Source organism: Nothobranchius furzeri, chromosome 13, assembly GCF_043380555.1.
Source record: "Nothobranchius furzeri strain GRZ-AD chromosome 13, NfurGRZ-RIMD1, whole genome shotgun sequence".
Lineage (NCBI taxonomy): Eukaryota > Metazoa > Chordata > Actinopteri > Cyprinodontiformes > Nothobranchiidae > Nothobranchius > Nothobranchius furzeri.
This window is the reverse complement of record NC_091753.1, coordinates 16,133,497-16,158,165: the sequence shown is the minus strand read 5'-3', so window position 1 is coordinate 16,158,165 and position 24,669 is coordinate 16,133,497. Positions and strand designations below refer to the sequence as shown.

The 24,669-nt window shown below is 43.6% G+C and overlaps 1 protein-coding gene across 1 annotated transcript in view; it reads left to right on the top strand.

Annotated features, from left to right (window-relative positions):
- igsf11 (immunoglobulin superfamily member 11) overlaps nucleotides 1-24,669 on the top strand; it is a 249,882-nt gene that overhangs the window by 68,636 nt on the left and 156,577 nt on the right. Inside the window, exon 2 of the mRNA XM_054734683.2 lies at nucleotides 20,997-21,026. Coding sequence (XP_054590658.2) covers nucleotides 20,997-21,026 — 30 coding nt within the window. The remainder of the gene's footprint in view (nucleotides 1-20,996; nucleotides 21,027-24,669) is intronic.

The window sequence follows — 24,669 nt, the reverse complement described above, 5'->3', positions numbered from 1 at the left end:
GAATCTGCTAAATGAGAAAAAAATGAGCCTTCAAGGAGGGAGACAGGGAATTATTGAGGAATATACAGAAGCAACTGAAGATCAAGATCAGAGAAAGCAAGGAGGCATACAGGAAGAAGCTGGAGAACAAACTACAGAGGAACAATATCAGAGATGTCTGGTCAGGGATGAAGAAGATCACAGGCTTCAAGCAGAGGAAGGATTGCACAGATGGCAGCCTGGACACAGCCAATGAACTGAACAAGTTCTTCAATAGGTTCAGTTCAGGAACAAACCCAGCATCCTCCTCGCCTGTCCCCAGCCAATCAGACATCCCATCCTCCTCTGATCCAACATTTTCCTGTCACACGCCACCTCTTTTGTCCTCTAACGCAGTCATGGACTCTTCTGGTTCTATAAATATGTCTTCAACCAAGTCAGGAGATGCTGCTGCCCCATTTACCTCCCCCTCCCACCTATCTGTCTCTAGATGTCAGGTGAAGAGGCAGCTGGAGAGACTGAACAGGAACAAGGCTGCAGGTCCAGATGGTGTCAGCCCCAGAGTACTGAAGGCCTGTGTAGAGCAGCTATGTGGGATTCTGCAGCACCTTTTCAACCTCAGCCTGGCCCATGAGTAGGGATGGGTACCTTTGACATTTGAATCGATTTGGTACTAATTCCCGGTACCTAGGAATCGATACCGGTACTTAACGGTACCAATTTTCGATACTTTTGAGTGTTTATTATTTTAATTCTCTTTTATAATTAAATATATATGTTTCTCAATATATAACAATATTTGATAAATATCACGGTAAATAACATTCAACTGTTTGTATTTTAACATCGTCCTTTTAGTTTTATAAGCTGATAATTAAACTGAAGCAAACATCTTTACTGTGTATCTTCATTCCTTTTGCCATCCTTTTACATTTGATTTTTTCTACTGGGAAGTTAGAATTTATGAGGAGAAAGGGAACGCACCATTACCTGATAACAATGGTGGCAATGGAACTAACATATCAAACTAACGTTATCGTAAACAGTTTATTTAGCTGCTGGAGCAGATTAAAACGATGATGCCTCACACTTAGATCGTTGTCGCTGGTTTCATCTTCCCCCAATCACCCGTCACATTTAGTAAAGTGAAGCCAAAATTTAGAGCGCGTTCATGTTATTCTAGTCGGAAATTCGGAGTTCCGAGGAGAAAGCGAACGCACCATTAGCGAAACGGAAGCTAACATATCAAGCTAACGTTATATTAAACATTTTATTTACCTTCCGGAGCAGATTAAGATAAGGATGTCTCACTTAGATTGTTGTCGCTGGTTTCATCATCACCCAGTTACCCATCACATTTAGTGAAGTGGACCCAAGCTTAAGTGTGCATTCTTTCTACCATGCTGCTCTGTTTACAACTGGCTCGCAGCGAGCGACGACATAACGCTCTTGCACATGCGCAGCTATCTTGACAAGTTCTCGTAATGAAGGACGGGTACCGAAACGAGGCACCGTTTGAAATGACGTGAATCGGTGCTCAGTCGGTACTATGGAATTCGGTTGGTACCTTAAAAAGTACCGAATTCGGTACTCATCCCTACCCAGGAGAAGGTTCCACTCCTGTGGAAGACATCCTGCCTTGTTCCAGTTCCAAAGAAAACTCGCCCATCAGTCAATGACGACTGCAGATCGGTTGCCCTGACATCCCACATCATGAAGGTCCTGAAGAGTCTCCTGTTGGTCCACCTGAATAAGCAAACTAGGACACATCAGGACCCACTGCAGTTTGCTTATCGCCATGGAGTTGGAGTTAAATATGCCATCATCCAGCTGCTTCAACCAATCCACTGTCATCTGGACAAAGCAGGCAGCACTGTGAGGGTCATGTTCTTTGATTTCTCCAGTGCACTTAACACAATCCAGCCTGATGTACTTTGCCAGAAACTCCAGAAGACACAGGTGGGGGCCTCAACTATCGCCTGGATTAAAGACTACCTGACAAACAGACCACAGTTTGTGAGGATGAAGAACTGCACATTAAACCAGGCAATCAGTAACACTGGAGCACCACAGGGGACTGTACTCTCACCATTCCTTTTCACCCTGTACACCTCAGACTTCCAGTACAAATCAGAGACCTGTCATCTACAGAAATACTCAGATGACTCTGCAGTTGTCGGGTGTATCAGAGATGGACAGGAAGCTGAGTACAGAGAGCTGGTGGAGCGCTTTGTGGCATGGTGTGGAAACAATCATCTGACCTTGAACGTGAACAAAACAAAGGAGATGATTTTAGACTTCAGAAAAAACAGGGTGGAGTCAAACACTGTTTCCATCAAGGGAGAAGAAGTGGAGGTGGTTGAGGAATACAAATACCTTGGAGTTCACCTGGACAACAGACTGGACTGGAGGAAGAACGCCAAAGCAGTTTACAAGAAGGGACACAGCAGACTGCACTTCTTGAGGACGCTTAGGTCCTTCAGTGTCTGTAGCAAGATGCTGCAGATCTTCTACAAGTCTGTTGTTGAGAGTGTAATCTCTTCAGCCATCGTCTGTTGGGGTAGCAGCATCAGAAGCAGGAACCTGGAAAGGCTCAACAGCCTAATAAAAAGGCGGGTTCTGTTCTGGGGACGACTGTGGAACCACTGGAGGAGATAATGCAAAGAAGGATTCTCCAGAGAATCAAGAAAATTATGGACAACCCTGAGCATTCTCTTCACAAGACTGTCCGACAACAGAAGAGTGTCTTCAGTCAGAGGCTTCTTCAGTTTCACTGCAACACTGACCGCTACTGGAGATCCTTCCTGCCAACAGCCATTGTAATATACAATAAGTCTTTGATGACTTGATTATTATTATTATTCTGAGCTACTACAGCAATCAATTTCCCTCTGGGGTTAATAAAGTATTTTTGAATTGAATTGAATTGAATTTGTCACCCTCAATAACATGGAGAAGAAAAAAATAGATTTTGAAATATTTGACTCGCAAGCTTTTATTTTGAGCGACACCGCAGACTTCTCACCGACACAGCCCCTCCCCTCAGACAGTCAGACAGGCTGGCTGGCCGGGCGCAGACACAGGTGTCAGAGATGAGACAACAGCAGAAGCTTAGTGGGTTCTTTCTCACGGGCAACAAAAGAAAGATAGGAAATGTGAGTTGGTAATGATTTAGTCCAAGAGGATAATTGTATTTCTGGTCAAACGTTAGACTGGCTGACTAACGTAAACATCTTGCTAGGCAGCATTAAACATTAATCAACACTACTAGTCAACAAAAATATGGCGAATTTGACGGTAACAGACAAAAACCATTTGACATGAAACAAATTTAAAAAGTAGTCTCCACATGAAAATGGAATTTGTAAGTGTGATTTTTGCTTGTTTGTGACATTCTCATCACATTTTATTTTTAAACCTTATTCATGTCACTTTTTTCACATATGAGATCAGAGGAAGTTCAGCAGGAACCTGCTGAGGGTGAGACAGGGAGAGCCAGACCTGCTGAGGGTGAGACAGGGAGAGCCAGATCTGCTGAGGGTGAGACAGGGAGAGCCAGATCTGCTGAGGGTGAGACAGGGAGAGCCAGATCTGCTGAGGGTGAGACAGGGAGAGCCAGATCTGCTGAGGGTGAGACAGGGAGAGCCAGATCTGCTGAGGGTTAGACAGGGAGAGCCAGATCTGCTGAGGGTGAGACAGGGAGAGCCAGATCTGCTGAGGGTGAGACAGGGAGAGCCAGATCTGCTGAGGGTGAGACAGGGAGAGCCAGATCTGCTGAGGGTGAGACAGGGAGAGCCAGACCTGCTGAGGGTGAGGCAGGCAGAGCCAGACCTGCTGAGGGTGAGACAGGGAGAGCCAGATCTGCTGAGGGTGAGACAGGGAGAGCCAGATCTGCTGAGGGTGAGACAGGCAGAGCCAGACCTGCTGAGGGTGAGACAGGGAGAGCCAGACCTGCTGAGGGTGAGACAGGGAGAGCCAGACCTGCTGAGGTGCAGGTAGGTGTTACAGTGATGAGTGAGATGATTTTAGGTGGCCGATGAGAGGAAGATTTGAATGTGATAATAAGTGAACACAGTTAAATTTATTTAATCCCATAACAAGTAGGGCTGTGCAGTACGGCTTAAGAATAAAGTAAATTGTGTTCCTTAGAAATATTTGAAAAAAAAAAAGTGTTAAACTCTTCATTCTAGTGCATTTAGACTGCAATTTTGGCCACTGTTTTTTCTTTTGGCCATCTGAATAATAATGTAATTCCAGCTGTTGTTCTGAGTGAATTATTTCTTTTTTCATTCAGTCAGAAGCAAACATATTTTTCAGATTGTTGGTCAGCATTGTTGGCTGATGTAGTTTAAAATATTCTGATAAGAGTCAGATCAACTCAGACTGAAAATTCACAGCTTTAGTCTTGTATTAAATCTATTTACACATCTCTACACATACGTATAAGATAATATATCCTACATTCATATTATTAAATAAAAATAAAATAGTACTGTCACAAAAACAGCTTTTCTAAAAATAAAACGTCCACATTGGCCGGTAATCACTAGGGATGCACCGATCAGGTCTTTTGCTGCCGATCACCGATACCGATATCAAAGAATGCTGATCACCGATACCGATCACGTGGATTGGCCAGAAATTTTCTACAACATTATAATGAGTGCTACAAACTACATAATCTGGGAATAAAGGAAATGTAACCTAATCTATTAGGTTGTCACGGTGTAAAAATTTAACCTCACGGTTATTGTGACCAAAATTACCACGGTTTTCGGTATTATCGCGGTATTTTTTTTAAACATGCTACATTTTCACACAATTAAATAAACCCTGTATGTGAGGAAATATTGTCCTCAGTTTGTGTCTAAATTTTGCCTAAAATGTGTTATTTTGTAATTATGTTGTTTATTTGTTTACATTTTTTCCCTTTAGTCTTTAAAATACCAATATTTGCCCATAACTTCTTATTTTATGTCTGTTTGATGTCATCATTTAATAAATATTAGATCAGATGATACTCAATACTCAAGTAGCCTTCTAATCAGATACTTTTTTACGCTTACTTGAGTAATAAACCCTATATCAGGAAAATATTGTCCTTGGTTTGTGTCCTTCCAGTGAGCTTTGCAGATGTGGGAAAATGTCATCAGGCAGTAATCATTGTTAAATTCATGTTTATTCTCGGAGAGAGACCAACTCTTATCTGCCCCTGGGAGCCCTGTAATGCATAGCGTCATTTCAACATGGCGGTGTCCGCGACACGGTTTATATGCAGGTAGCGGCGCTGCGGCTGCTTTTTATAACGACTCGTTGAATTCTCCGTCAACCCAAATCCTCGGATCACGCATTTTAGCTAAAACGCTAACGTTAGCTTGCCTTGCGTTGACTGTAGAGTTGTGGGTGACGATCACGCAGATGTGTCATGAGATTTAAAGCGTTGCTGCCTTTCACAGACACTTTTTCTGCACATGCTGCAAACAGGATAGCCGTCTTCTATAAACTCCCTCGGCATTCTTCAGATATCTAAAATATGCCCGTACTTCCGACTTTGTCATCTTTGAGGGATAATAAATGTCCTCCTGAGCATTGCCGTCTCCTCCTTTGGCCATTATTTCAGCTTTAGCTTCATGAAAGTTTTGGTTGTAAACAACAAAGCGCGCATGTGTCGCCGGCAACTTCAGCAGATGATACGGTGGCTGGTAAGAGTCACCGCGCCTATACCGCAGCCACGGTAAACCCACCGAGATAATATAGTTTTTTAAAAAACAAGACGGTTATTATTATTGTCAACTTTTTTTTTACCGGGGTTTACCGCTACACTGGTTACCGTGACAACCCTACCTGATCGGTCTGCTTTGATCTATTTTGAAAAGTCTGATCAAACCGATAGGGGCGCTATCGGCCGATTACGATCAAATGCCGATCCATCGGTGCATCCCTAGTAATCACCTGGATCCGGCTAATGGGGAGCCTAAGTCTCCTCCCCTTCTGGTTGGCTCATGGGTCCCCGATCAAAAAAAAAAAAAAAAAAAAAAAAAAAAAAAGAATGTTGGGGTACAGGGCTATAAAAGTTAGTTTCTTGTCTTTCTGGGCTTTGCCTTACACCCTGAGTCACATCTGTCAGGCCTTTCATATCCTAGAGTTTCATCGTCTGTTTTCAATCAAGCTAATGCAGGAGACAGCTGTATGAGACTACTGTATTGACCTATTGACCTACAACAGATTTGTTAGATTTCCAAAATGTGTCCCCCCTAATATTAAACTCGTTCCTACGCCCTTGCTCTGTACCATCTGTTTTCAAACATGCAGTTGTTGAACCCGTTTTTAAAAAACCCAGTCTGGACTCATCTCAGCCTAAAAATTAGAGACCCATTTCTAAATTACCCTTTATCTCTAAAATATTGGAAAAGGTTGTGGCAGATCAACTGATTTCTTTTCTGGAACTACACAACAGCTTTAATAAATTCCAGTCTGGTTGTTGTAAAAAGTTTCAACAGAAACAGCTTTGCTTAAAGTTTCCAGTGACATCATGATGGCTGCAGACAAGGGGGAATTCACAGTGTTAGTATTGTTAGATCTTTCTGCAGTTTCTGACACTGTTTATCACGCACGCTCCCTCCTGCAGCGCTCCTCCGTGAGAGAGGGCGGGCGCACACGCTCCCTCCTGCAGCGCTCCTCCGTGAGAGAGGGGTGGGGGTGGGGGGGTGGGGCGCACACGCTCCCTCCTGCAGCGCTCCTCTGTGTGTGTGTGTGTGGGGGGGGGGGGGGGGGGGGGATTTGCACACATTCTGCTGCTGCTGATGGAGGGCTCTAGATTCATTGCTCCATTCCTGTCAGCGGACACGGTAGGGTCTGGGAGGAGGGCGGGGCATGCCGCTTAGTCTGGCGAGTGGGCAAGCAAAGAGCTGGGGGAAACCCTGAGACTGTTATTTTTCTTGTGAAATTCCCAATAATTTTGATGTGTCACATGACCCTCTTCCTATTGGAAAAACAAAAGTTGGATCCAAGATGGTCAACTTCAAAATGGCCATCATGGTCACCACCCATCTTAAAAAGTTTGCCCCCTCAAATATACGAATGTGCCACAAACAGGATGTTACTATCACCATCCAATCCCACTTTTTTAAGGTGCATCCATAAAAATGGCCCACCGTGAATATTGAGCAAATACAATCTCAGGGCTATCAGGTTATCCAGTTACCTGTGTAGTTATGCTCCTATAGGCTTAGACTGCTGGAGGACACACTGACCACTTTCCACACTCGACTACTTTCTTCTACAATCTGCTCTTTAACTGTATTATTTCCTGCTATTTCAGCTGTTAACTTTATTTTTTCTCTTAAGTGTTTTTCTCCCCAGAAGAAGCTACAGTGATGTTCTGCTGAGCTGTGGTTGCCTCATGGAGGGGACCATCTGCTAGCACACTGCTGCTAACCACTTACAACATTCTCCCTCTCCTGATAATAACATTTTACTCTCTTTGACATTGAATGTGCTACTACTAGTTTACCGGTTTAATTATAGATCCACTAGGATAAATGCAATAAAGTTTATCTCTCACCAAATAGTATATTTACTAAGAAATCACAATGTAACCATAGACACATTGCTTGATGTGTGTGTGTGTGTGTGTGTGTGTGTGTGTGTGTGTGCTCTGTCTCCTCCATCCCCAGTGAGTCGTGGAGGATGGCTGCTTATACTGAACATCTGAACATCTGAGCAGTGTCCAGCTCAGATGTTCAGATGGGAATCTTTTCTTGAGTGATTTAGCTACATCTGCGATGTGCGAAACGAATAAAGTGTCAGTTCATCTGCATGCGTCGGGGTCATTCTTTCTATTCTTTCTCCGTCAAAATAAACTTTCAAATATGGGAACTATCCGGTCAACACAACACAAGCCTTGCTTTTGACTGTTTTATTTTCTTGTGAAAATTGTTGGAAAGAGATAAAATTTAACTTGATTAACACCAGAGCCAGGCGCACTGCGCCGTTATCTCCGTCACTGTAAATGATAGAAAAACAAAATGATCGGATCCTCGAAGCTCATGGTAAAGTCAGGTAGCAGGGCCTGGAGGTGGTTGGTAGAGTCAGGTAGCAGGGCCTGGAGGTGGTTGGTAGAGTCAGGTATCAGGGCCTGGAGGTGGTTGGTAGAGTCAGGTAGCAGGGCCTGGAGGATTAATAAAAATATTTACAGTCTCAGAAGTAAATTACGCAGAGCTGAGAGACGTTTGAAGTCAACTAGATTAGAAAGTCACAGGCTGCACTTTAAGATCCTCGCCTTCTGTTAGCTTGACACCAGCCTCTGAGTGATGTCCCTCCTGACTCCCTAACTCAGCTCAAGGTGCTCATTCGTCTTTTCTTCATACCAGAAGTTCCAAAGTCCTTCTGCTCAATAATCCTCTCTTTTTTACATCCGTCCTGTTCGTTCCTGCAGCCCGCCGTCTCTCCCAACACACTCCAGTGCTTGTCCGCTAGCCAGTGGCAAAATCAGCATTGTTTACATGATCTCCACGAACACATTACTAACGATGATGTAGTTCTCCATGCATTACATAGATTACATGCTTCTCCAAGGGCCTCTTGTCAAATGTTAATTCTGGACGTGGGTTTCCTTCGGCTGGTAATTTGTGTTCACGCACAGCATACACAGCATGTCCCCGGCTTGCCAGCAGTGGGCTGGTGGCTAAAAGTCAGCATTGTTTACTTGATCTCCACAGCATGTCCCAGGCTTTCTAAAGGTTGGTTTATGCTTGACGCGTCTGCGTGGTTCGCACGGCTCAGCGCGGCAAAATTGCATCATTTTAACAGCCATGCCTCTCCACCTGGCCTCTGCATGGCCCAAACTTTCCGCACCGCGCACCTAGGAAATCTTCTAACCATGTGGATGGTCAAACACGGAAAATATGGCGGACTGGCAAGAACTAGTTATGGCAGAGTTCGTAAATACAGGCATTTGTATGATTCAGGTCTCAAAGATCACCGTGATCAACATGTTGTTAATAATTTTTGGAGAGAAATAGCTCGCACTGTCGGAAAAGACGAGGACGATATTAAAAAAATGCTGGAAAAACATGAGGAACCGATATGTGAAGGCAAGGAAGGGGAACAAACGGAAAAGCGGTGATCCTGGTGGAAAAAACAACACTCCACCAATTCTAAAAGAGGTGAGCTGGCTCTCAACTTTCATTAACAACTGTTATAAACAACAGTCATTTTTACTTCTACTATGGTGTAGTGTTGGATGCATGCCGTAGAGCTCCATGCTGCCCCCTACAGTTTGGGAGAATATTTGCTCACAGCAGAGACGAGCCGCATGAACCACAAACGCTGCGAGTTGTGAAGCGTGTTCCATCTGCGAGCCGCATCACCTAGCGTTAATTAAATGCGTCAAGCATAAACCAAGCTTTACCCTCCCTCACCAGCCATGGTGCTGCCAGTGATCGCTCCATAAAACATCGTTTTCTTTCTTTTTCCAGATCCATTAGCTGGAAGCCAACTTGTTTACAAAGCCACTCTAATCCACGTGAAACAGGTGTTGTGGTAAATTATGTTCCCCTGTAATATTCTGTTTCCCTTAGGTGCAAATATTTCCAAATCCACAGAACTTATTGTCCATTATGAGGACTAAACTACCTCAAATAAAAGGAGGTTAAACTCAGTGAGATGACATATTTTTACATAACTTTCTAAACGGCAAATAAGCTTGTTAAGAGTGAGAAGACACAAGAAATTCTTGTGTCATGTACATGCTCAAAGCAGTTGGAGAGACAAAGGAACAAGTGAAATAGAAATATGATATACAATATATACATTTAAAAAAATGATCTACAGTAGTACCATGTAGGATAGTGCAAAACAAACAATCGCATATCTCAATAATTAAATACATGACTGCATCCTTGTGGATAAGTAATTAAGCCGTCGGTGCAGGCGATTCACAAAAGTGATTAAAGTATTGTGTAATAGAATATGGGTTTGTTGCAGCATATGATTTGATGGGGGGATAAAACCATATTTACAATCAGAACTCTTGGGTAATATTGCACAGTCGGTGAGGGCACAGAGTAACCAAGGTAATAGTATTTGGAGAATCACCTACAGGGTGAGGAAGAGTTAAACAATCCTATTGCCACCGGTACAAAGGATTTCCTGTGGCGGTCAGTTCTGCATTTCGGGGCAATGAGTCTTTTGCTGCGTGTGAAACTCCTGGTGTAGAACCTCGAGCAGATGAAGTCGCCCCTCAAATCCCAGAAGCCGTTTATCTATAGAATCTAATAATTCTAATATGTCCTTACGGGGAGATGAGGTATCAGGCGCGTCCTGAGGATGGCTCCTCTTGGTCCCAGGTGTTTCAGGCTCAACCGCTGATTTCTTCGGACCCGAATGAGACCACTGAGTCCACTGATCTCAGGCTCAGGGGTAGAGAGTTCCAGAGTCTGGGGGCCACAGCAGCAAATGATCTGTCACCTTTGGCCTTTAGCCTGGTGCTGCACAACCAGTACGCTTTGATCACTGGACCTCAGGGACCTGCTGGGGTTGTAGGGACTAAGAAGATTACCAATGTAAGATGGTGCTGTCATGCTGCGAGGATGGTTTGGACCCAAAATGCAGATAACCCAGATGGCAAGAGGCAGGAATTGGGATAAAGTAAAATTCATTTTATTTTGCAGGAGGACCAAGAATAAATCCAACAGGCAGCGAGCCAAAAATCCAAAAACCTGATGAACGGAAAAAACGCTCACCTAGAGCACAAGAACTCGAGAACAAGACACCAAAACCCACACAGAGCAACAAAACAACGCTGACAGACAATAATGTACCGACAAGACACAGAGACAAGACAGGGCTTAAATACACTGGGGCATAATGGGAGGCAGATGAGCTGCAGGTGTGTGGAGTGTGGGGGGATGACCAGGTGAAAGCAATGACTAATCAGGGAAGAAACTAACATGACCTAAGAGTAAACCTAAAAACAGAAAAGCAACCATATAACTAAAATTCTAAAGGGAAGGAACTACAAAGACCGGTGGGAAAAAGCATACTAAAGAGACTAATAGAATGAACAGCTGAAACTATAAAAACTGCAGAGGGGTGACTGGGGAAGACTAAAGGAACACAGGACCTGAGAGAGATATCTAGAGAGCTGCAAAAAATGGAGACACATGAGGGAGACGCAGACATGACACATGAAGGCGCTAGAAGACACAAAAGGAGAATCTAAAGAGGGATTGAGAACCTCAGGAGACACATGGGGAAAGGCGCAGACACAGACCATGACAGGTGCTTGTCCATGTAAGGCCCTATAGACCAGAACCAGGATCTTGAAATGAACCCTGAAGTTGACTGGCAGCCAGTGAAGCTGGAGGAGAAGCGGGGTGTTGTGGGTGTATTTGGAGGACTTGGTCAGAAGCCGAGCACAGGCATTCTGAACAACCTGTAGACGGTTCAGGGAGGTTCTGCTCAGACACGTGAAAAGAGAGGTACAGTAGTCTAAGCGTGAGGAGATGAAGGTGTGGAGAACAGTCTCAAGTTCAGAGCGGGACAGAATGTGACTCAGCTTAGCAACGTTCTTGAGATGGAAGAAGGAAGAGCGAACAAGAGAACTGGCATGAGAATCCAGGGTAAGAGCTGGGTCAAAGGTCACGCCAAGGTTCCTGACAGAGAGTTTGGTGTGAGAAGCAAGCTGACCAAGAGAGTCTCTGACTTTGGGAACCAGCTTGTCTGGGGCACAGATGAGGATCTCAGTCTCATCTTCATTCAGCTGAAGAAAGCTCCCAGCCATCCAGGCTTTGATAGAGTCTAAGCAGGTGTGTAACAGCTGCAGCTTAGACATCTCATGGGGCTTAAAGGAGATGTACAGTTGTATGTCATCTGCATAAAGATGGTAGGAGATTCCTTTGAAGGAGCTCAGGATGTGCTGAAGAGGAAGCAAATAGAGGAGGAAGAGCAGAGGCCCCAGCACAGAACCTTGTAGGACACCATGGGTAAGGGAGGTGGTGGAGGACCTAAACTTGGAGACGGCCACAGAAAAGGAGCGCTCAGAGAGATAAGAGGAGAACCACTCCAGAGCGGATCCTGATAGGCCTACCCAGTCTCTCAGCCTCTCCAGTAGCAGGTGATGGTCAACAGTGTCAAAGGCTGCAGTCAGGACCAGCAGGACCAGAACAGAACTGCATCACTGTGAGTCAGAAGGTCATTAGAGACCCTAAGAAGAGCTGTTTCAGTAGAATGAGCTCTATGAAAACCTGACTGGAAGCTATCATAGATGTTATGTTCATCAAGAGCAGCTGTGAGTTGTTTAGCCACTACCTTTTCCAAGATCTTGGAGAGGAACGGAAGTTTAGAGATGGGTCTGTAGGTGCTATAGAGAGAGGGGTCAAGATTCATTTTATTAGGAAGGTGAGATGTTGAGGGGGCATGCCGAGGTCTTCATAGAGTTAACTAGTTTGGTTAACTCAGGCAAAGAAACAGAAGCAAAGCTATCTAGGATGATGGCCTGGTTGGAGATGGGAGAGGCAGCGATAAGGCTGAAGGAGAGATGCTAGATCTAACCTTATTGACTTTGTCCACAAAGAAAGACAGAAAGTTCTCACAGTCTGTAACAGAGTGGATGGATGCTTTAGGAGAGGCAGGAGAGATGATGCTGCTGATGGTGTTAAACAGCACCTTGGGGTTCCCTTTGCTCTGGGACACCAGGTTGGAGAAATGGGAAACCCTCGCGTCTCTGACTGCAGAGTTAAAGGATGTCAGAAGATCCTTTAGGTGCAGCAGATGGACGTGGAGATGGGTTTTCTTCCACAAACGCTCAATTTTTCTGCATTGGCGCTTCAGGCTGCGAAGGCTGTCATTAAACCAGGGAGTAGGGTTCACTGCAGGAACTGATCTGGTTCTGACAGGACAGATGTTGTCCAGAATGGAGAGGCAGTGCTCGTTAAACTGAGAAGTTAAGGAATCTGGGTCGTTATCAGAAGAACAGGGTGGATCAAAAGCAGCAGAAAAATTGCTAGCTGTGCTCTCATTAAGAAAACGAGAACTAACCATACGGCGAGCAGGAGGTGGGGACGCAGAAACTGACAAGTTAAAGAAAATGCAATGGTGATCAGAAATATAAACGTCCTCAGGACAAACACTGTCAGCATTTAGACTCAGGGTAAAACAAGGTCTAGAGTGTGCCCCCTGGTGTGTGTGGCCAGAAACATGCTGGGTAAAGCCGAAGGTGGCCATGAGGCTGGAGAAATTCATGGCAAAGTGAGGGAGGGATCATCAACGTGGATGTTAAAGTCACCAACAATCACCAGTCTGGACAGCTTCACAGTGGAGGATAGAAAGTCACTAAACTCCTGAAGGAAGAGAGTATGGGAGAGCCGTCTTTACCGACTGTACATTCCACCTCCCTCTCCTCCCCCACTTGTCCAGATCTGGGCTAACATCAGATTTTAACCATAGGCCCTTGGGCTGTCGCGGTAACCGCAAAAATGAAATATCGCAATATGAAGAAACCCACCGCGCTGCATCATGGGCCAACGCGATTACTGAACTTGGTTCAACTCAATGATGCATGTTGAGAAGGATGGCTGCACTGGTATCAAAACGAAACGTTACTTCGCTCTTTTGGGAGCACTTTGGTTATCAGTACGTCAGCTGCTGCGCAGCCAGGGTCCTTGGCCGAGACAGAGCTGCCACCAGCGGCAAAAAAATAAATAAATGCTCGGAGACCTGCTGAAGTCCCAGACAAGCACTGCTTCTGCAACCGTCCCGAAGAGAGTTTGAGCCGAGCTGGAGCTCACTCGCTACCTGCAGGAGGAATGCATCCACCCTAAAGAAACCCCCCGTGACATGGTGGAGCAACAACCGGGAGAGATTCCCTTTGCTCGCCAGAGTCGCACGCAGGTACGTGTGTGTTAGTGCAACGAGCGCACCATCCGAGAGGGTTTTCAGTGTTGCTGGAAATGTTGCCACCCCTCTCAGATCCTCTCTCAAACCGTATATGGTTAACATGCTGGTTTTACTTGTGGGTAACAAGGACGTGACCGAGCTATAAATCACCGTCATTCGTGTGTGTGAAAGTGAAATGATAGTGCGCCCGCCCCCCGGCGCGCGCGCGCCCGGTACATGTAATTTTTTATGCTTGATTTTAAACAGCTAAACAAAATGGGGACTTGTTTCTTATTTGTTAGATGCTGCAGCCAAATTTGCATTTAAAAGTTTAACCTCCTGAATTTTGTTGTTTTTAAGTTCAGTTGGACTCCGACTGTCGGAGAAACAAACGTTACTGCAATCTGTGTTGTTACTGCCCTTTGATCTGCATTCAGTAAAGTGTTATTAAAGAAGGCACGGCAATTTTTAACCTTTTTTAAATGTGTAAACATTATGTTTAGATAGAACTGCAATAAAAAAGGGCTGCAATAATATCGCACACCGCAATATTAAGCCACCCTGAATCACCGCAGGGGGAATTCCTCAACCGCGACAGCCCTAATAGGCCCTATCAAATAAAAATGTTTTAAGCCTATTCTTAAAAGCAGACAAGGTGTCTGCCTCATGGACTAAAGCTGGGAGCTGGTTCCACAGGAGAGGAGCCTGATAATTAACAGATCTGCCCCCCATCCTAATTTTAGATATTCTGAGAACCACCAGTAAACCTGCAGTCTGAGAGTGAAGTGCTCGGTTAGGAACATATGTAACAATCAGATCACTGATGTATGATGGAGGTTGATTATTAAGAGCTTTATATGTTAGAAAGATGATCTTAAAATCTATTCTGAATTTAACACGCAGCCAATGTAGGGAAGCTAAGACAGGAGAGATATGATCTCTGTTTTTAATTCTCATCAGAACTCTAGCTGCAGCATTTTGGACAAGCTGAAGAACAGTGGCGGCTGGTGAAAAATATTTTTGGTGGGGCTGTGCTATTTTTTTTTTAACAAACTTGTGCTTTCTGAGCTTTGTGCAAAACTTCACTATTTCCTGAATTAAGCACAGCTCTTTTATTTCCTGTCTTACATTATTGGACAAAGGGATTAATCCACATGTGTCTGACTATTGGCACACTGCCTTGCGGACCAAGGTTGAAAAATACTGCATTAAATTGCGCATAAAATAACATGACCATAAATGGTCCACATCCACATTACTGTTTGTGAAACTAACATACTGGAGAATTTCATCACAATAATATTAAATAAACAAGTATGTACCTGATCTTTTGCATACTGTTGGTGAAGCTCTGGATGACCCCTGTGATGGAGACAGAGTCAATGTTCCTCTTCTGCAGCTGGTTGAACAGCATGTCCACATGTGGCATGATCTTGTGACACAATGCCAGCAGAAAGCCGAAATCTTCTTCCTCCAGCATTCTCACAAAGCCTCCTGCCTCTCTCTCAGTGATTGGATCAAAGTCATCCGAGTCTCTGATCATCTGGAAAAATCTGAGGAGGTTATCCTTGTGCTCACACACTGTGTTGACATCTCTCTCTTGGACAAAATGTGCCGGTTCTGATCCACTTCTTCATTGTGCTTATTCACTGCAAGCCTGTGCTCGTCTCTAGCTGCATGGCAATGTTAGCTATGCCTAGCATAGCTAGCTTCACCGTGTTGTCCATGTGTGCCCGGGATAACACATGTTTCTTCACCTTCTCAGAGAAATGTTTCATGTCCGTAACTCCTGACTCAATCCATGCCTCATCTGTCACCGTCGTTTTGAATAACAAACACAAAAGCAAAAATAACGCATTAGCGTGATTGCATTCAGCTAGCCAAGCCTTCCCAGAAGCCTCGTGTGTACAGTTTACCTCTCTCCTCCTCCTGCTGGCTTATCTTTACGTCGGGCTGATCTGGTCCAAGTTTTTCCACCATAGTTCTCCTCTCGAACGGATACTGGAGAAGAGACCATACTGAATTCAGTGGCTGCTGAGATCCGGTATCCTGGTTGTAGGCTCACTGGCGTCCATTACATTCGCGTCACGAGACTCTCCGAGTTCTACCGAATACCAACGAAAGCCTTTGGCGGTAGCTCTATCGCCCATCATGCTTCTGAAACAACGTTGACGCTGATTGGCTACATTCCCATTCCTACCCTTTGATTTTCTTGTCAGCAATTGGACAGCTGGTCCCGTCCTGTTTGGGCGATTGAAACACAGCCCACAGCCTCCACCGCTCGGCAGAGACCGGCAGAGACAAATAAAAAAAAACAAGAGAGACCGGAAGATATATATATATATATATATATATATATATATATATATATATATATATATATATATATATATATATATATATATATATATATATATATATATATATATGATTTATTGTTGTTACAAAACACACAATTAACTTAGAATATGTGATTATTGTTAATTTTATTTTATTTTTTTAAATAAAAATTAAAAACACTGGGGAAACTGGGAGGACGGTGCCCTATCGCCCTCTACTGGCCAGCCGCCACTGCTGAAGACTTTTAGCTACATTCTGTGGACTTTCTGACAGTAATCCAATCTTGATGTAATAAATGCATGAACTAGTTTTTCAGCATCACTCCTGGAAAGGATGCTTCTAATATTAGCAATATTCCGAAGGTGGAAGAAGGAAATCCCACAAACCTGTTTAACGTGGGATTTGAATGACATATACTCATCAAAGATAACACCAAGGTTCCTTACTTTGTTCTCAGAGACTAATTTCATGCCATTCAGGTCAGGTGATTGACTAAGCAGTTTCCTTTTCTGGATTACCAGCAACTCCGCAGCGACCCAAAATTACTGCCTTGCCCAATGGCCAGTACAGCCGTGCGTTCTACACAATCTGCAAGCGATTCAGGGCCAAAGCCGGAGTCCTGACTAATAGCGAGTTTTCATAGTCGAGGTGAGAGGTGACAACGGCATTGGCGTTGTGCCACCAGCTGAGGTGTGTTCAGTTACCATCAGTTTTTATTCTGCCTGGCAACTGTAGAAATAAACTGTTAAAAACACATGCTGTTCATGTTGTTGACCAACATTTTCCTGTGTAACTGAAAGATGGTTTTCAATTCTAATGAGGATTTGCAGTTCAACAATTTGTGAAGCATCCTACAGCGATGGACACGTGATGTTTCTAACACACGTGTTACTGACTCGCAAAATGGATATAACGACTTTAGGCCTACGGCTGGGGAGAAGTTTAATTAACCTCCCAGTCCAGAGAGATAGTTAGTCAATAACACACGCACACACACACACACACACACACACACACACACACACACACACACACACACACACACACACACACACACACACACACACACACACACACACACAGTAGGTCACATGAGTCCTGTGGACGTGAAGTTATTGGAGTGGGAATAAAAATACATTTAGAATTGTATTCCATGTGAAGCGCCTTTCTTTTAAATGATGATGTCGTTTTAATTCACGTTTAGGTCTGTCTGACCTTTCTGACTACACTGAAATAGGGGAAGGGCTTAGATTTCACCTTTCCAGTACCTATAATGCAGCTTTAATCTCAAGCAGTTTCAGTCCAGGTCACACCTTCCTATGTCTAATCAACACAACCACACATCAGGGGATGGAGAGGAGGGGCACTCAGAGTAGTCTCTGCTAGTTAAATAACAACAGACAGCTACAGCTTGACTCTCCCATATTCCAGTTAGAACTAACAACGCTCCTCAGATGAGAAGTGAAACGTCTCCAAGAAACCAAAGAAGCCCAGTTGTCTTCATCTGAACACTTTGGATTACCATGACCTGGATGACTGAGAACCTTCACACTCTGACTACAATGATGGTGAAAACACGACAGGCAGTCGGACAATGCTGACGTGTTTTAATATTGTCCCACAAAAAACTTTAAATCTGCGGACATTATGACCAACGTGCATCTTCTCTTAAGTAGCCAAAAGAAAAGAATCTTCCTGAAGACCACTAATGGAGACGGATAACTTGCTCTGATTCCACGACACAGGTTTTCAATAATCCATCAGAGATTGTCTCTGCAGCAGCTTCTGCACACGACGCGCGGCACCCCAGAAGCTTTAGGCAGCGAGCTCATTTCTTCTTCTTGTGATGTTAGTGCTGAACTAAAACACCAGACAGAAGGACATTTTGTCCTTAACCACTGAGATTAACTCATACCTCCTACTCTCAGGTTCAGTCTTCAGCACCACATCTCATAAAGGAACAGTAGCCCTTATGAACTGTTACAGCATTCAGAAAAGTTTTACATGTATTCTGAAGTTTCTGCTGCTTCATAATAACTCCTAATAACGTTGTCTAATCCGCATGTTCTGAATTTAGCAGAAAATCACATTTATGTTTGTTTTTCAAAAAAGTCTTTCAGCAGATTATTGTCACAATAAAAATATGCCAGTCTGGCTTCAGAAAATACTTCTCTACTACCACTGCTCTCTTGAAATTTACCAATGATGTATTCTCTAGTTTTGATAATAATTTGTGCACTGGTGCCATTTTCTTAGATCTCTCCAAAGCATTTGATTTAGTTGACCATTATCTTGTACTGGATACTTCGCATGCTACAGGCCTTTCAAAATCATCCTTACTTTGGTTTAACTCTTACCTACATCCAGGGGTGCAGATAGGATTTTCAAACTGGGGGGGACAAAGTTCCAATGTACCCTCCCCCAAACACATGCACACACACCCACCCACACACACACACCCACGCACACACACCCACACACACACGTACACACACCCACACCCACACACACACACACACACACACGTACACACACACACACACATGCACACGCACACACACATACACACACACACACACACACACGCGCACGCACACAAACACACACACACGCACACACACACACACACGTACACATACACAAACTATCGCAAGCACCTTAACTAGAGCTCAGTCAGTTTGTGTAATTTCCTCCAATGGTTTACGTAAATACTAACTTTTATATACATGTTTGAAGCCATTATGCAGTGGAACACTGGCAACGAAGCTCTGCCTGATCAACACTATAAAGTATAAATGATCCGCACTTGTGTAGCGCCTCTCAGAGTAAGGACTCCAAAGCGCTTTACACTACAGTGTATCATTCATCCATTCACACACATTCACACACTGATGGTGATGAGCTATGATGTAGCCACAGCTGCCCTGGGGCACACTGACAGAGGCACTCCACTATTTAATTCAGTCATTTGTTATTCTTCCAATTACTAACCAAAACCTCATGCTTTATGCAAAACAGTAAATGATTTTCAGCATACCAATCTTTACAGAAAACATAAAAGCCCTAAAAAACTGCACATAAAATATATTAAAAAAACGAAATTCACTTGTCACTTAGAGCAGTGGTTCCCAAACTTTTCAGCCTGACCAACAGATGTTCCTTCGTATTTTTCGTTATTTCGTTATTTATACATTTTCATTATAGATGGAAAGTTTTAATTTATATATAAATAGATAAATCTCTTTTTAAATTTTATATTTTACTTTTTTATGATTATGTGGCACACTTGACTTCCATACAAAACACATCGGCATCTGCCTCTTTTTTACGGCTTTTTATTTATTTTTTTACATTGTCGCTACGTCTGTCACGTTAGCGGTGTTTTACCATCGTTTCTACATCCATCACGTCCCAGAGAAGGTTAAACCAACATCAAACCCAACATTTGGAGCTCATAAACCCCACACACCTCTCGTGCAGCACCAGCTGTCTGATGCTGCAGCATCCCGGCTGGATGAGTGAATTTCTTCATCAGAGTCAATAATCAGCTTCATAATCAAAGTCAGTCATGACCACACAAAGTGATCAGTCAACAAAGACCAGACCTGCCGGCAATTATACGTTTTATCTAACATTTGCGCTCTTCATGTTGCGTGCATCTCCTCCTCTCCCTGACTGGGAGCCTCTAGGCGAGAGTCATTTTTCAAACTCTAAAAACTCTCAAACTTTGCTCAGCCTGAAGGTTCCACATCTCCACTATCTTCTGATGTAAAGTAGTAACTTCATATTTGTAGATGAGACTTGTTAAAGTCAGCAATGAGGCTTTGGCACTTATAACGAGTAAGTCCCAACACTGACAACAACGTACTGAAACTAGAACCAACATGCATAAACAGACAGATCGGTCCCGCCTACTTACACTGTTGGTCTTTTTTAAATACGCAGTAATCGTTGCTTGCCTGTTTCGCTTCATCCTGCATCCTAGCAGCAACCACTTTGGTGCCTCTGGAGTCGGTGTTTGTTTACGGCATGCTGCATTCAATGTAATTGGAAAAAGGAGCTTCAAGCGCTTAACCTCCTATTTTGTTTTCTTTCTGGCCTTCGATGGAGGGGACGGATCGGGGTCGATCTGAATCTGGGGGGGGGACAGATCCCCCCCCGTTCCCCACCCTATCTGCGCGCCTGCCAAATCATCGTCGCCAGTGTGTGTTGTACAGGGGCTGTCAGTCAAATTTTACTGGAATATCTAAAGGCATCCCCCAAGGTTCTTTCTTGGGACCTTTATTGTTTTCCATTTATGTTAATGATATGCCCCTGTGCTGCACAGACTGTAATATTCATCTTTATGCAGATGACACAGTTATTTATTGTAGTAAGCCAACTCTCACTGAGATACATTTTTCGCTACAACAAGACTTTAATTCTGTTCAGCAGTGGCTGTTGGCCATTAAACTTCTTTTTAATAAGTCCAAATCTCATTCCTTACTGTTTCATAAGAAAGCCCTAGATATTGGCGAAAAAAACTAGCTAAACTAGCTGGTCGGGTCATACCAAAGACTTTGAAAAAATGGGACCCAATGCCTCCCTGCTTGACACTCAGCATTAAGGGGTTGGATTGGGGGGTTAAACCACCAAATGGTTCCCGAGCGCGGCTGTGTCTGCAGCTCACCGCTCCCACAGGGGATGGGTCAAATGCGGAGAACAAATTTCGCACACACACCTGTGTGTATGACAACAAATGGGACTTTAACTTTAACATGTGACTTAGTGGAAATGATGTTTTTCTGCTTTCTTTGCAGGTTCAAGGTTTGATCAGCTTACAAGGAAAGGTAGGAAGAATCTCTTTCACCTCCCATCCTAATCTGTCTGCACTGGGATTATCAGGCTTTACATTATGATTCAACTGCCTCGGGCAGACGTGTGGAACACTTCCCATCACACATATCTGTTCACATGGTAATGCCCCTTCCCTCGAACAGAGGGTGTGGATTAGCAGCATCATGTCATGATGACACACACACCCACGCATGCATGCATGCACACACACACACACACACACACACACACACACACACACACACACACACACACACACACACACACATGAATACACACACACACACACACACATGCATACGCACACACACACACACATGCATACACACACACATACGCACACATACATACATGAACACACACACACACACACACACACACACGCACACACACACGCACACACACACACACACCTCCCTCTGTAAATCCTGGCATATTTTAGTCCAGAATAATTCCCACCATCTGCTGCATTTTACTGCTCAACATCAGTGACTGCAGTTCATGTGCAGTAGAGCTTCAATACTCATCTTCATAACCTCTGTGGTCCTCATTCCTCTCAATCCTAATCTCACTCCTGTGAGCTTTTCCTGGTGTTTCCTTTTCATGAGACTAAATGTGTGTATATTCTGCTACCTAAAGGATCAGCTGTCTCAGTCCAGACCAGCCTCTCTCCTGGAGCTAATCTCACTACAATAAAGATATTCTAAGAATCTGATTGCTGATGTGATTTCAACCAGCGTGCACTAGGGATGGAGAGAGTCACTGATTACGATCACGTTAGCGATGCGACTGCACCGGTAGCTTCCGTTTGTGTCGGTCACAGCTGACGGCTTTATCGTGGCGTGTTTCTCTCATCAGTGAAAACGTGGTTACATCGGTTACCTCTTAGATGACCTGCTTGTGGTGTTTTAGAGGCACATTAAACGCTTCATCTCTTCAACAAGAGCCAAGTGCTAAAGCGATGAGATGCACCCACATCTCCTACAACAGCTGTTAGCATCACCGCTTATGGATCAGTACCATATTTAAACAGGATGTCCAGATGCTTACTGTGGTTCAGAATAATTATGAGATGAACGCTAATTATTTCCTGATTCTGTTGGGTTAATTTTCTGATATGGAAACGTCACTGATGAAGAGCGTTGTTTGATTTATTGATACATCAAACAATAGAGGACCAAAGACATTCTTCACAGAGGAGAGGGACAACCATTGTGATCATGTTTAAATCCAGATGTGCACATTCTGTTTGATGTGTTGAATCCTTTCATATGAGAAGGTTGCAGGTCCGAGACCCGCTCAGTCTATCACTGTCGTTGTGTCCTTGGGCAAGACACTACCCCCCCCCCCCGCTGGTGGTGGTCAGGGGGACCGGTGGAGCCTGTGTGCGCCAGGGTGTGAATGTGTGTGTGAAAGGGTGAATGACTGATTGTGTTGTAAAGCGCCTTTGGGTGTCCCAGGACTCTAGAAGGTGCTATATCAAATACAGGCCGTTTACCGTTTGGTATCGAATCAGCTCAGGGTTTCATCGTATCGTTAAGGCTTCGTGTTGCTGGCTGCGTAATGAGATACGAACCAAATCAGCTTCAGAGCGGGAAACACACGCTCTGCTCAGCGTTTACCTGTTGCAGGAACGCCTGTTATTCAATACAGCCGCTTGAGGAAGTAAACAAACATACTTCAGAATAAACACATCCATGTGCTTCCTGAAAATGGGAGGTTTGTGGACTGATAAATGAAAGAAATGATGGTTTTTAACACGTTTTATCTAAACACGTTTGACAAGAATATTTTATATTCAGTGTGTCAAGATAATTTTTCTGATTCCTGTCTCCTAATAATGGGTCACATTTCTTCTTTTTGAATCCAACAGCATAACAGTTTCAGGTCTAAATGTTTCTGATTATTCAAATGCTGCTGTGGTGTAGAAACAGGACACTGCCTGAGTGACTCAAGTGCAGGACTTGGTTGGGAATTCTGTTTTTGATAACTCACAACTACTACTACTACTGCAGGTCTGTGGAAAAACAGGGTAACATTTGATTGGATGCACTTTGACAGATGTACTTTCAGAGGAACTTTCATGGATGTAAATTCAAAGAGTCTGAGTACCCGGCCCCGAAGGGTTACCGGGGTCCCACCCTGGAGCCAGGCCTGCGGTTTGGGCCTGTGATCGAGCACCTGGTGGCCGGGCTTTCGCCCATGGGGCCCCGCCAGGCCCAGCCCGAACCAGATGTATGGGCTCATCCAACTGTGGACCCACCACCCGCAGGGTGTATATATATATATATATATATATATATATATATATATATATATATAGTAATTTATTATTATCCATCCATGTTTTTAATTTAAGTAGTTTGTTATTAATATTATTAAATAAATCACTAAGATTATCACTAGTATAAAAAATATTGATGTCGTCTGCAAAAAGAATTAGTTTAAACTTTTTGGATACATTAAAAATGTCATTAATATACAAATTAAACAACTTTGGGCCTAGTATCAATCCCTGTGGTACCCCAAAAATAATGCCCAAATACCCTGATTTAAACTTACCCATTTTCATGTATTGCTGCTTCTCTGCTAAATAAACATTGTATCCAACTCAAAGCCACTCCCCTAATTACATAGTTTTCCAATTTTTGAAGTAATATATCATGATTAAGCGTATGAAAGGCTTTTTTCAAATCAAGAAAAATTCCAGCTGCATATTTGTGATCTCTTCTACTACATCCAATATTGCCATAGATGTAGATCTTGCTGATCTAAAGCCATACTGACTTTCAATAATTACATTGAAGTTATCTAATCTGTTGTTATAGTGTTTCTCTAAAACTTTAGAGAACTGAGGTAGCAGAGAGATTGGTCTGTAGTTAGTGAATATATGTTTGTTTCCATGCTTGTACAATGGTATTACTTTTGCTATTTTCATGTTATTTGGAAAGGTTCCTGTTTCAAATGAAGAATGAAATATGTAAATTAGAGGTTTGGAGATAGTACATATAATTATTTTAATCAGAGTCATATCTATATCACAACTATCTGTGTATGCTTTATTTTTAGGGGCTCTGCACACGGGAGGCGACATCGCCTCTCCTCCATTCATTTTCAATGAGTCATGCGCGACAAAGCGATAATCGTGGGTCTCCCTCCTACTAAGCGAAACGCGAAAAATGTGCGTGTGAAATTTTGCACTTGTGCATGTGTCGTGCACAGCAGGGGCGGATTTAGGACTGAAGAAGATCCGGGGCTTAACACACACGCGCGCGCGCACACACACGCATGCGCGCACACACGTGACACGCACTAGTCAACATCATATATATATATATCTTGTACCACATAATGTTTAATCTGAAGCTACATATTCAGCATATTCAGGGCAGAGTATTGTTCCTGTTAGTGTTTAGTGTGAGATGATAGTGAATATTCCCTTTCTTTCTCCAACAACTTTACCTGATAGTAAGCTAACTTTAGGCAAACCAGCAGCACAACAAATATTTTCAAATAAGACTCACAAACCTGAGTCAACACCAGTCTCATCAGAGCTGGGGTTCTGTCGTTGTACTTTTGGTCTAAAAAAACGTCCTTATATCCATCTTCACTCATGCGTTTCAGACAGACTGCAGA